Here is a 13,354-nt window from a genome sequence, read left to right as displayed (position 1 = left end):
AGACTGACATGGACACTGTGTGTATGAGGTGCGAGTCTGTTATAAACAGGCAACAGAAACCTTTCTGCTGACTTTGTGATAGGTGAGTATGAAAACCTGTAACCACGGTAACTGTGCACATGCAGACAGCTGTTGCCTTAAAGTGCTTTAAAGACAAAGACAAGATAGAAATGCATGAGAGAAATAAAACTAAATCAGTAAAAAAGCTAATGACTAAAATGTGAGTAAAGCTAATATACATTTTATCAAAGCTCCCACACTAAAATTAAATAAAGGTCAGATGGCACAATATCAATGCACCACTGACCACCTGATAACAGATTGTTATTGGGTCAAATTTACATTTTTGAGTTTAAGTTAATAAAAAAGTACATAGAATAAGATCCTTATTTGCTTTCTGTTTTTATGGTTCTCCTTTCTGGAACAAATTGCCTAATGACTTGGGATTTGTCTAACTCTAACCACGTCAAAAACCAAACAAAAAAATGCCTCAGGTTTATTATCAGTCACTGTATATTTGCATGTCTGTGTACTGTGTCTATGGGGAGGATGTAGCATTCTACACTGTTTTGTGTTCTATTATTTTCGCTTTTCTTCCCTTAATCGATGTAATATATCTTCTGTACATGTTACTAGATAATGAATCCATTCAGATGTAAAGCATACAGAGTAATGCTGCATAAATAAAACTATCTGCCTTTTGGACCATGTTGGGTATGCCACTCAGAAATGTAGATTTTTTTTCAACAAAATTAAGCTTTATGCTGACTGTCAGTGTCAAAATAGAGTAATTTAGTTCTACTGTTTGCATGCAAAGACAATGCATGGGTCGAAAGTGTCATTTATTTTGTTACATTTTTAATTGAATGTTATAGCACTGTGGAAAGGTGGAGCCACAGGAAAGTTGTGTGCTGTTACTGCAAAGGCCTGCCTCCCATTGTCTGTGTCACATTTTGAGGGGTTACAGGCAGACACATATGGTTTAAGCAAGATTTTTCATTTGACAATATTGTTAAAAAGTGATTATGTCTATTTTCTTTTAATAAATGTTTTACTTTTGGACTTTCAGACTCTCCGGATTTATTAGAAATGTTTGGATCAATGTTCGGAAACAATCCTATGCCGCCACCACTCTACAGAGACCCATCACACACTTTTCAATATTGAAGTGTGATATGCAAGTGCAAATACATAAAAATGAATTACAGCGACACATTGAGGCCATCAGGACCGGTCTCTCAGCCACTGTGTTGCTCTCAGTCTCTGTCAACAGGACAAGTGGACCTCCCGTTTGCCCTTCAAAAACAATATGCTTCATTTGACTTTGCTTCACACTTAACGCCTGGGAGCTGCCCAGTAACCACAGCCCTCTACTGTTGGACACTGAGCAGTCATAGCAGGTTGAGTGCCTTGCTTGAGGGCGACACACTGCCTTTAAACACACACACACACACACACACACACACACACACACACACACTTCACCAGCCTGGTTTTTGCAGCTGTCTCAACGTTCAAGGCTGACAGTTCTATTAATCACATTCACATCCTAGCTAAATCTCTCCTTTTTATCCTCCTCGCTCTAGTTTTCCAGGAAGAGTTGTATATGCTCTGTCATGTTCTCCATAGTGATCTCCCCTCAGGACAGGTGTGTTTACATCTAGGTTCTGAGGCAGCAAATGAGAAAAGACTCACTGGAACATGACGTTTTGAGAGATTTATGGATATTTTCCTTCTAATGTGGCACAGACAGAGCGCTGTACATGGTGTCAGTGCTCTCTGAGGTTAAACTGCATTAACTGGGTAAAGCGGATGCCAGGTGGAAATGTGAAAACCACATGGTCACTCAGCACTGTAGACCATCACCCACCTTCGCCTGCTTTTAACCTAATAGTCATCATCTGCCTGTCATCACACGTGATTGTTTGCACACATCAACACGACTTTCAGTCATTGCCTGGAGTGGCCAGTGTATGGAGAAAAAATGGACAGCGCAGGTGAGCCTTATTAAACCTTTGACTCTTGAAACTAATGACATTTGGCTGTTTTGAACTATTTTTGATGTTTTTAAGCAGTTTCTGTGTGTAGTAATAAAACTAAAGTCATGTTACTGGCATAAACTGTAAACGGAGATGATATTTCAACAAAATCAGAATCAGAAACTATAAAATACTCAACTACTGCACCAGGCCCATGCTTTGATTTATTATAAATTTAACATGAACTGAAAGCGTATATGTGGAAATAAATTATCCAGACACTTTGATGCTGTCAAATGTTAAGGGAATTTAGTAGAATTAGGGAGAGCATTCAATATAGTAAACTATTAATGTCAACATGTTTTTGATAGTAACAGATGTTTAACAATGGAGAAAACATGTCATTTTACTATATTTAAAATTTTTGTACAGCAGCTTTTCTTTTGTAATACATTTTCTCCAAGGAGGAGTACAAATGAGACGTGCAATAAGATACCACTGAAATTTTACTCACAGCTATTGTCGTGCAGCATAATATCATTGTTATTGTAATATTATTCCCACAATATTTGTAAAGTGAAAATAGTCAGATAACCGTCATACAAATATAATGAAGTGAAGTGACTGAAATGTTTTGCTTTCTAACTTCAGGAGGGATATTTCTGTTCAGCATGACAAACACAGTTAAAGTGCACATTTAACAGCTCAATCACATGAAATCTGATCCAGATGCATTACTTCATTCCCGGGTCAGCCTGATCCTCAGCAATACTTGACTGCATCCACCTTACAGGTGTTTCACTGTGACCCAGTCCATCCAGAGCTCAGTGTGGCAGCAGCTGCAGCTGGGCCACCACTGGAACCAGCTGTGTGTGTGTGTGTGTGTGTGTGAGTGTCTATGCATGTCTGTCCAGCCAGCTGCGAGGAGACTGAGAGGTCTTTTCCACCCTAGTCAGCAGCACCTGGGCCAGCTCAGGGCAGCACCAGCAGCCAGGCCAGGCCACCCAGCTTATTCTGTGGCCTATTAGTCCCAGACTGTCTATTGTTGTTTTAAGGAAAAATCCCCCCGCTCATCAGTCTGCAATGTTCCCCACATTCCAGGAGTTTATTTGAGATGAAGTCTTGTCTCGCCTTCCCGCAACCTGCTCCTCTGATATCCTCCATTTCCCACAATGCTGTTCAACACACGGAAAACGGATTTATTCAGGTGTGGATTATACAAGCCAAAGTTTTTATTTATATTTTATCAGAGAAGTAAAGTGTTGTTTTTGGTAATACAGAGAGATGTGTCTCAAACAAATAATGCATTTTACGGATGCAGTAAGAATTGAATAATCTGTCATGTTGCATAAAGCCAGACTAATGACCGACTCCTGGGCCACCAGCGCTGCCCCCAGCGAGACACGGGCCCCCAGCATCACCCCCAACAGCAGCGAGACGCGGGCCCCCAGCGGCAGCCAGACAGCGGCCACAACGCTGGCCAGCAGCAACGAGACTCAATTGAAATGCATTTTATGCATTATGCAAACAACAGAGAGATGTCACTGAGCTTAAAGAGTTTAATCTAACAAGGCTTCAAATCTATTTAGGGATCTCAGCAGCAAAGCTGCTGGAGTCCTATTTTTGTTCTCATTGTTCTTTCTTTTTTTCCGCTAAAAAAAACTCACCAAAATTGGCAGGTGGGTTGGAAATTCCACTCACTACTCAGGCAAAAAAGATGGCACTCAAAGACCTCATGGTGGCGCTATAACAATCAACTTTAAGTTTTGCAAATATCTCAAATGGCTTTGTTTAGAGTCAAACTTCTTTCCTTATTTTAATCTCTGGATTCATCTGCATCCTTGCTTCAATGGTCTTCTGCTCTAAAAATGTCAAATTGTGCGACTTTTGATCACTGTTGTCTAAAACAACAACAACTATTTTTGCAAACTCGTCCCAGATTATAATTATTCATGTGCAGGTGTTTGTTAAACAGGTAACAGCTACAGAGAGAATCATGCTGCTCTGCACTGTGAGACTTTATTAGTACCAACACAGTGCACATCATCAGAAACGGATGTCACTTCATGTGATGCTTTGGAGGAAAGGATGTCCCATGTCTTTGAAAAAATATTTCCTCACTCCCTCTCTCCTGGCTTGCTTTCCTTGCGACTCCCTATGCATCCCCAGGACATTTAAATGATGCAACTCATATCAAAGTACACTCAGTTTTAGGCTTTCTGTTTATTTTCTCTTCTGATATCCTTTAATACTGCTCCATACATTTATTTGCAAGTCACATCTTCAGTGATCGATCACTGCGTTCCATCATATCAATCCAACATTGTGGGTTTTTTTTAGCGCAGCAGCGCTTTCATTCACACTTTCATGAGCTGATTTTACTCGCGGAGCCGCTGGCTGCTTTCATCAGATGCAGTAGGTGAGATGGCTGGATGTGCAGGCTTTATTTTCCTTTCCTTGCTTCATTAGAGATTTTAGTACAGTTTTATTAAATAAGAGCTTTGGGACGGTCTGCAAGATGGCAGAGCAGAACAACTTCTGGTTTAAGCAAGGAGCGAGGAAACGACGAATAAGAGATTTGAGAAGCACCCTAAGATGCAAGGAAAAGACGCAAGTGAGGGAAACGTAGATGCAATTAAGAGACTTGAGAAGCACCCCTGCTGCTCTGATTTCCTATGTTTCCCACAATGCTGTTCAACACAGGGAGAACGGATGTATTCAGGTGCGGATTATACAAGCAGAATTTTATATTTTTTTTATTAAAGAAATAAAGTGCTGATTTTGGTAGAAGAGAGATGTGTCTTAAACCACACTAACTAAACACTTCTTCAGGACTGGGTATCAAACCTCGCTGCTTTTATGGGCCTGTCTGAAATGCTTCCTAAAGTTGGCACTGCACGCTACATTAGATTTCTCAGTGATGTGTAAGACATGGATTAATACACAGTTGGAGCTCCAGTAAGTATTTGCAGTGACAGGACAGTGTGAACGTCTGTCGGATCACTGCAAAATAAATGTAGTGCCTGTCATGTTAATGAAGGAACATGCCATTGTGTAGCTCACAGATGTGTTTTAATGTTTATGGACAGCAATAGAGCAACGGCTGTAGCATTAAGAACAACTTTATTTCAAAACCAAATGTCCACCAAGAAAAGTTTTTCTTGATAATGCAAATGAATTTCATGTTGCTGAAAGTAAGCAAAGTAGCATTCTATTTTAGCATACAGATACAGAAGTTCATATCAGTGGCACATTTTTTAAATGATATGGGTTTAATTAATTTGTTTTCCGTTGTCTGTCTTTTGTTAGAGGTGCTGCCAATTTTGATCCCTCCAGTCCCTTAAAGATGAAGTTATAGCCTGCTCTCCAACTAATCCATTGATGTTTCAGCTTAGCATAGTCTATGAAAAGACCAAAACCTGCAATGTATTTCTCCTACTTACAAGCATAGTTCATCTTGCCAACACCAGATTATAAGTCATAAAACTGATTTGGATTGAGAAGGATTAAAACAAGTCACATAGATGTACTGTTGCTTTGGTCAACATAATTCATCACTGAGATGAACACATTTTTTACATTCCAGTAATGTGCAATGCAGATGCTTTGGGACTATACCATTCTGTTTACTATTGTACATTGATAGATCGATAGCTTGTTGCCCTTTAGTAAGCGAAATTAGTAATAACTACAATCATTTTTAATAAATAATTAAAAATGCTGAAATAAGCGCACTTTTATTGACAAAATGCTCAAGACAAATCTGAAGCTTCTCCTCCCCTTCTTGACGACTCCGAATTTCCAGCAATGCCCATCACTACAGTCTTTAGTGCATGACAGCTTGACCACTGCATTGTTTCCTCTCCTCTCCAGTCCAACAACAACAATAAACACATGAATCATCAAATAATCAAGATACCATTATAAACTCAGAACTGGATTAGAATTGACTATCTTAAATATAACTCTATTTTGTTTCTTGAACAGCAACAGAAATTTTTACAACAGCAAAGTCATACTCTATATATACACTTTGTACAGGTTCACATGTTTATGCTTATGAAATGAGAAAGGCCTTCTGACTCCTCTAAAGTGAGAGCCAATTAGAGCTGATCGGCAGCACCTGTGTCACCAGCATGATGGGCTTTTTAATCCTCGCATGTGGCACAGGTAGCGTTTTCTCTTGGTAACTGAAGCAATGGGAGCTGTTCGGGCTGTGCTTGTTTGCGTGCTGATTGTTTGTCTTGCCAAAGGTTTTTATCTTTTTTCTGTGTGAAGCTTGTGTTTTACAAATTGGTACCACTGTGCAGCTAAAGTAAGAGAAAGATTATGTTTTCAGACAGAATCTTCTGGCTATGAGAGAGTGCCATGTGGTAACTTTTGAGTATTGCTTAATTCCTGAAATGTCACTTGGCTCTAAAAGTTCATGACATATTTTGCCATTAAAGCACAAACTTGATTAACAGTGAGAACACTCTTCTTTAGGTTCTTGTTTACCAGTTGGTGGCACAAATGACAGAAGCGATGATGGGCTGCAGAGGAAAGTGAGAGGTAAGAACAACTGTGAAATCTTTTCAGAGGTTCATTCTGATACTAACATAATTTCTTTTGTAATACAGACTTGCTGCAGCAAGATGTCACAGCAGGTGAGCAGATTCTGTGAAATGCTACTACTAAAATGTATGCAACAGATTCATGGCCTCACAATGTGGGTAACCAAGTTTCTGTGATCTTTGCATAAAGCCGGACTGATCAGCGCCGGCCCCAGCGAGATGCCGGCCACCAGCGCCGGCCCCGGCAGCAGCAGCGAGATGGCCAGCACAACTGAAACACTACTGCAGCAAGATGTCACAGCAGGTGAGCAGATTCTGTGAAATGCTACTACTAAAATGTATGCAACAGATTCATGGCCTCACAATGTGGGTAACCAAGTTTCTGTGATCTTTGCATAAAGCCGGACTGATCAGCGCCGGCCCCAGCGAGATGCCGGCCACCAGCGCCGGCCCCGGCAGCAGCAGCGAGATGGCCAGCACAACTGAAACACTACTGCAGCAAGATGTCACAGCAGGTGAGCAGATTCTGTGAAATGCTACTACTAAAATGTATGCAACAGATTCATGGCCTCACAATGTGGGTAACCAAGTTTCTGTGATCTCTGCATAAAGCCGGACTGATCAGCGCCGGCCCCAGCGAGATGCCGGCCACCAGCGCCGGCCCCGGCAGCAGCAGCGAGATGGCCAGCACAACTGAAACACTACTGCAGCAAGATGTCACAGCAGGTGAGCAGATTCTGTGAAATGCTACTACTAAAATGTATGCAACAGATTCATGGCCTCACAATGTGGGTAACCAAGTTTCTGTGATCTCTGCATAAAGCCGGACTGATCAGCGCCGGCCCCAGCGAGATGCCGGCCACCAGCGCCGGCCCCGGCAGCAGCAGCGAGATGGCCAGCACAACTGAAACACTACTGCAGCAAGATGTCACAGCAGGTGAGCAGATTCTGTGAAATGCTACTACTAAAATGTATGCAACAGATTCATGGCCTCACAATGTGGGTAACCAAGTTTCTGTGATCTTTGCATAAAGCCGGACTGATCAGCGCCGGCCCCAGCGAGATGCCGGCCACCAGCGCCGGCCCCGGCAGCAGCAGCAAGATGGCCAGCACAACTGAAACACTACTGCAGCAAGATGTCACAGCAGGTGAGCAGATTCTGTGAAATGCTACTACTAAAATGTATGCAACAGATTCATGGCCTCACAATGTGGGTAACCAAGTTTCTGTGATCTTTGCATAAAGCCGGACTGATCAGCGCCGGCCCCAGCGAGATGCCGGCCACCAGCGCCGGCCCCGGCAGCAGCAGCGAGATGGCCAGCACAACTGAAACACTACTGCAGCAAGATGTCACAGCAGGTGAGCAGATTCTGTGAAATGCTACTACTAAAATGTATGCAACAGATTCATGGCCTCACAATGTGGGTAACCAAGTTTCTGTGATCTTTGCATAAAGCCGGACTGATCAGCGCCGGCCCCAGCGAGATGCCGGCCACCAGCGCGGCCCCCAGCAGCAGTGAGACCCAATCGAAGTGACACTTGCATTTTTAGGAGCCATGCAAGAGACTCGTGCATCTAAATTGTTTCTGCATCTACCTGTACTTGTCTCTGCTCTTAATAAAACATTGACTTGATTTTTGACTTGGTGTGTTCTAGAATTTGGTGAATAGGTTAAATGACCAATATGCCTTTGGTTTCCTACAAATCTAATGTCATTGAAACCAGAGCATTCGGAGTTTACAAAGTTGCCTTAATTTAAATCAAACTGCTGTTGCCAGGATACTAACCTTAATGTTTTGACCTTGTGTCATGATGGCATCAGTACTTAAGCCTATTAAGGATTTTACACAAATTTAAATGTGTGCTGAAAACCACCACTTTGGTCTCGAGCAGAGTCATGCAATTCTTGTAGTCCTTTCATACATTGAGAACCTGCAACAATATGAAACTGAAAGTTGCAGTGCTTTAGCCCATCTTGAAGGGCTGCTATGCCTTTTGCAAACAGATGTCACAGATGCAAAGACGCTTTACACTTTTATTTCTAGCCCAGAAATAAAGCCCCATAGCTTCATCCTGCCATCACTACTTATGGTACATGCAGGGTGGGGACTCATATTCCTCACATAGCCTTGTCCTCCGTCATGCTGAACAGATAGTATTTGTTCTGTAGGGTTAAGATTAAATTAACTCATTTTAATTCTTTTAATGTAAAAACTGGCTTTGAAGAGAAACCCATTTGACAGCTTGGGTTCAGCCTGAGCCCTTTGCTGCATATCATCCCCTCTCTCTTCCTTTCAGCTACCACTATCATAACGAAGCAAAAAACATTTCAAAGGATACCCCGCTCTGTGTTTTATGGCTGACTTGCATTCTGGTTTAATGAAGATCTATTGTGGATTTCTGCAAAGGTTTTACTTTACATCCTAACCAGATGAATAATGAGGTGTAGCAGTTTCTTTAAAGCATTTTTGACTGACTATTCCTAAAAATAAAAATGGCAATGTGTTTTTTTTTTTTTTCTTTAAATTACTCAGAAAAATGTCCCACACTGTGACTTGGTGTTTCAAAACTAAGTTCCAAAGGTGTCTGCCTTTTAAAATGCACAGCTATCCTCACCACAAAAACAGAAAGCCATTGTTGAATCACACCTTCAAATACAGTCCTGCTGTAGTTGAAGCAGCTTCATCTAATTTCTTGCCTCTTGGTGGAGAATTGTTGCTTAAAGTGGGTAGGCATCACTCCTGCTGAGGTTAAGGCATCTTTGAGCATCATCAGCAAGCTGTGAAAACCCATGCTCAGGGAAAGAGCAGCCTCACTGCAGGAATTCAGCCCTGCCCCCCCCAAAACCACCTCTTCTTTTACCTTGGATAAACATAACATAGCTATTCACGTCACATCTTGCCAGTAGCCATCACCTCGATGGGAGCCAGTGCTCCTCAAACGGTCTGGTGTTGAGTTCCACCAATGGGGACAGGTTACTGGCTCCCACTGCCAACAATGTCCGTGGAGTGCAAATGTTTATTTAAAAAGTTATGTTCGAGTATTGATTTTATTTCATTTTCCCTCCTCCTAGCCTGCCTGCTCTTGGCACAGGTAAAGTGCCTGTCCATCATGAGGTTTTCCCGCTGGAGTCAGGCATGTTGTCTGTCTCATAAAAGCCGCTACTATAGTATAATGTAGCCACGCGACCCGAAATGTCCGCCTTCCCTCTCCAAGCACACTGAGTTTTCATGGAGGATGTGTATCTGTGTGCATATGTGGTGTGTATGTAGTGTGGGACCTGTCCAAGAAAAATATGTTAGGGGGCCCTCACTTCTTATAATAGTCTGGACATAGAATATCTCACCTACTGGTAGGAAAAATATAACAGTTAACATTAATACCTGATATGTCCCTTTGCCCACTTTTCTTATTTTATACCCTGACCCTTTATTTGTATTCAATTAGCTTTAAATGGGTTTATGTTTAATATATGTTTAACATGCTCTCTTCCCAAAACACATAAAATAAAATATATTATCTTTCGCTCTTACTGTAAGAAGGGCTGCTCACTTTCTGCTGGAGGGAGCAGCTCGGTGTCCAAAAAACAAAAAGCCTCTGAAATAGCTCCGTCGCCGCACACATAACAAGAGCCAGACATCCTGTCACGCTTTGCAGCGTTCTTGCAGCCTGGCTCAGACAAAAGATAAATTCTTAATGTCTTGATGGATGACCTTCTTTTGATTTGCGTTTTAAGGTGAAATTGGATGCAAGTAGGTAAAGTGGTTACTACTAATAAAATTTAAAAAAAAAATCCCCAAAATCCTCTAATGTGACCAAAGGAAGCACAAGACAGCCAGAAGATAAAGAAGATAAAAGAGGGCTGGGAGATGTCAGGTGATATCTCAGTGTAGCTGCTCACACTGTTTGGCCTTGAACACTTCCAATGTTTGATTCAATTTCTTGAAACCATTTTAGGTTGAAAGGGCCCGCTAGTCCTCCCTGTGGACTGCAAACGATTAATTTGCGCACTTACAGCCCTTAAATGTATTAAAGGTGTGGAGAGACTTTGAACAACATAAATAAAGACTGTAACTTTTACTCAGTTGATTTGTCTAACTAAGACTGTTATTAAACCTTTATTTAAACAGGAAAGGCTCATTGTGATAGCAAGTGGTTGTATGAAAGCTGCAAAAATACAATACAACAATAACATGCAAGAACAAATTGATTCACAATAACTGAATTACAAACAATGACAAGTAATTGAATCCGCCTTAAAGTCCTTCATCAGTGATTTAAAGTTGATTTAAAGAGAGACAAGTTCTTTCAATTTAAAAAGATATTTTAGGGAGTTCCAAGCTGAGCAGAGTACATAAAAGCCCTTTTAACTTGATATATTTTTAATGTGACTTAACAGAAATAGAGAAAATAGATTTTCAAATCAAGTGTTTGTTTGTTTTGTTTTCTTCTTAAACTTAGCAGACTTTTTTTATTGAGCTTCAAGTGTGGTCAAACTGTCATCAGAATGCTGTTGACGGCTTTTATGCTGTTTGCCTAAAATTGTCTGCGGGCAAATGAATGAAGGCGCCACACAATTAACATCCAACAGAGAAGGTTTCATGTTGGCTTCCCCGCTGAAAATAACATTAAGTAAAGCAGGTAGATTTGACTAAGTGACGATGAGACTGCTTCACAGGTGCATTGTACGTGAAATTATTGCCTTAAATGTACTGTTTCAATAAAGCAGCACTTCTACACTCACCTAAAGGATTATTAGGAACTTGTTCAATTTCTCATTAATGCAATTATCTAATCAACCAATCACATGGCAGTTGCTTCAATGCATTTAGGGGTGTGGTCCTGGTCAAGACAATCTCCTGAACTCCAAACTGAATGTCAGAATGGGAAAGAAAGGTGATTTAAGCAATTTTGAGCGTGGCATGGTTGTTGGTGCCAGACGGGCCGGTCTGAGTATTTCACAATCTGCTCAGTTACTGGGATTTTCACGCACAACCATTTCTAGGGTTTACAAAGAATGGTGTGAAAAGGGAAAAACATCCAGTATGCGGCAGTCCTGTGGGCGAAAAGGCCTTGTTGATGCTAGAGGTCAGAGGAGAATGGGCCGACTGATTCGAGCTGATAGAAGAGCAACTTTGACTGAAATAACCACTCGTTACAACCGAGGTATGCAGCAAAGCATTTGTGAAGCCGCAACACGCACAACCTTGAGGCGGATGGGCTACAACAGCAGAAGACCCCACCGGGTTCCACTCATCTCCACTACAAATAGGAAAAAGAGGCTACAATTTGTAAGAGCTCACCAAAATTGGACAGTTGAAGACTGGAAAAATGTTGCCTGCTCTGATGAGTCTCGATTTCTGTTGAGACATTCAGATGGTAGAGTCAGAATTTGGCGTAAACAGAATGAGAACATGGACCCATCATGCCTTGTTACCACTGTGCAGGCTGGTGGTGGTGGTGTAATGGTGTGGGGGATGTTTTCTTGGCACACTTTAGGCCCCTTAGTGCCAATTGGGCATGGTTTAAATGCCACGGCCTACCTGAGCATTGTTTCTGACCATGTCCATCCCTTTATGGCCACCATGTACCCATCCTCTGATGGCTACTTCCAGCAGGATAATGCACCATGTCACAAAGCTCCAATCATTTCAAATTGGTTTCTTGAACATGACAATGAGTTCACTGTACTAAAATGGCCCCCACAGTCACCAGATCTCAACCCAATAGAGCATCTTTGGGATGTGGTGGAACGGGAGCTTCGTGCCCTGGATGTGCATCCCACAAATCTCCATCAACTGCAAGATGCTATCCTATCAGTATGGGCCAACATTTCTAAAGAATGCTTTCAGCACCTTGTTGAATCAATGCCACGTAGAATTAAGGCAGTTCTGAAGGCGAAAGGGGGTCAAACACAGTATTAGTATGGTGTTCTTAATAATCCTTTAGGTGAGTGTATATGGTAAACACACTAAAACATCTCATACACATACAGGCTTTCTCTGTACGGTTTTGAGGTCTCATTTGCGTGACCTCTGCGGATCTCCTCCTCATTATACATCCTCCCTGTTTGCCCACAGCAGCAGAAAACCGCCAAGATCAACTCAATGCCCCGATGCTCAGAGACAGTCATTCCCAGTCATGCCAGCGCCCTGTTTTACAGTGCCAGTGATTTTAATACGTTTGTAGGACTTTTCCAAGAGCAACCCAAGAGGTCCTGAACCCCATGCTTCTTCCATGATACTATTGTCTCATGGCCTCAGTGTGGCACAAAGGGAGGTACTGGCACTAGGGCAGAGTTCAGCTGTGTATTTTTAAATGCATAATGTACAGTATGTGGAAGTTCAAGCATGCATTCAGGCATAACTACAGTACATGCATGCAAACATACACTCAACTGCGCTCACTGCACATAGAGATGTACAAATACTGAATATGAAGTAAGTAAATTATATTATTTTCTTTGGAAGGGATTTCAGCTACAAGATGTAATTTTTTCAACCATCACAAAATATCACCCAATCTGTAAAAAAAAATTTTTTCAATGAAAACGATAGCATTTGCATTTGTACTGCCCCTTCAATCTGATTAGTTTGCTTGTTTTGGCATAAATATCTTGCACAATACTTCTCATATCTAAGCATTGCCTCATAAATTGAGCAATTATGGCGGCAAAAATTGCTGTTTGGTCTGCCGCTGAAGCTTATAAACCTATCAGACGGGGGTATTAAACCATCTGAGAGTCGCCCCGTTATGCCCTCTTTGCTTCTCATTTTCCCCAACATTTACAGTGAAAACCATATGAGAATCCGTCTGAAACAG

At 41.6% G+C, this 13,354-nt stretch overlaps 1 protein-coding gene across 4 annotated transcripts; it reads left to right on the top strand.

Annotated features, from left to right (window-relative positions):
• Positions 1 to 6,143: 6,143 nt before the first annotated feature.
• LOC119916483 (mucin-13-like) lies at positions 6,144 to 8,166 on the top strand. Of its 4 annotated transcripts, none has more exons than XM_038736518.1 (10): positions 6,146 to 6,232; positions 6,465 to 6,530; positions 6,599 to 6,625; positions 6,723 to 6,836; positions 6,934 to 7,047; positions 7,145 to 7,258; positions 7,356 to 7,469; positions 7,567 to 7,680; positions 7,778 to 7,891; positions 7,989 to 8,166. In XM_038736518.1, the coding sequence occupies exons 1-10, from the start codon at positions 6,178 to 6,180 to the stop codon at positions 8,066 to 8,068; spliced, it is 912 nt and encodes a 303-aa protein (XP_038592446.1). In that variant the 5' UTR covers positions 6,146 to 6,177; the 3' UTR covers positions 8,069 to 8,166. The 4 variants fall into 4 exon arrangements, with proteins under 4 accessions (XP_038592449.1, XP_038592446.1, XP_038592448.1 ...); XM_038736520.1 differs by having other exon boundaries at positions 7,967 to 8,001; XM_038736521.1 differs by lacking the exon at positions 7,778 to 7,891 and having other exon boundaries at positions 6,144 to 6,232.
• The last annotated feature ends 5,188 nt before the right edge of the window (positions 8,167 to 13,354 follow it).

Source organism: Micropterus salmoides, unplaced genomic scaffold (assembly GCF_014851395.1).
Source record: "Micropterus salmoides isolate LMB-PRFRI ecotype aquatic unplaced genomic scaffold, ASM1485139v1 Ms_hic_scaffold_21, whole genome shotgun sequence".
Classification (NCBI taxonomy): domain Eukaryota; kingdom Metazoa; phylum Chordata; class Actinopteri; order Centrarchiformes; family Centrarchidae; genus Micropterus; species Micropterus salmoides.
Note: the sequence above shows the minus strand (reverse complement) of the source record. Positions and strands in the feature narration are given on the sequence as shown.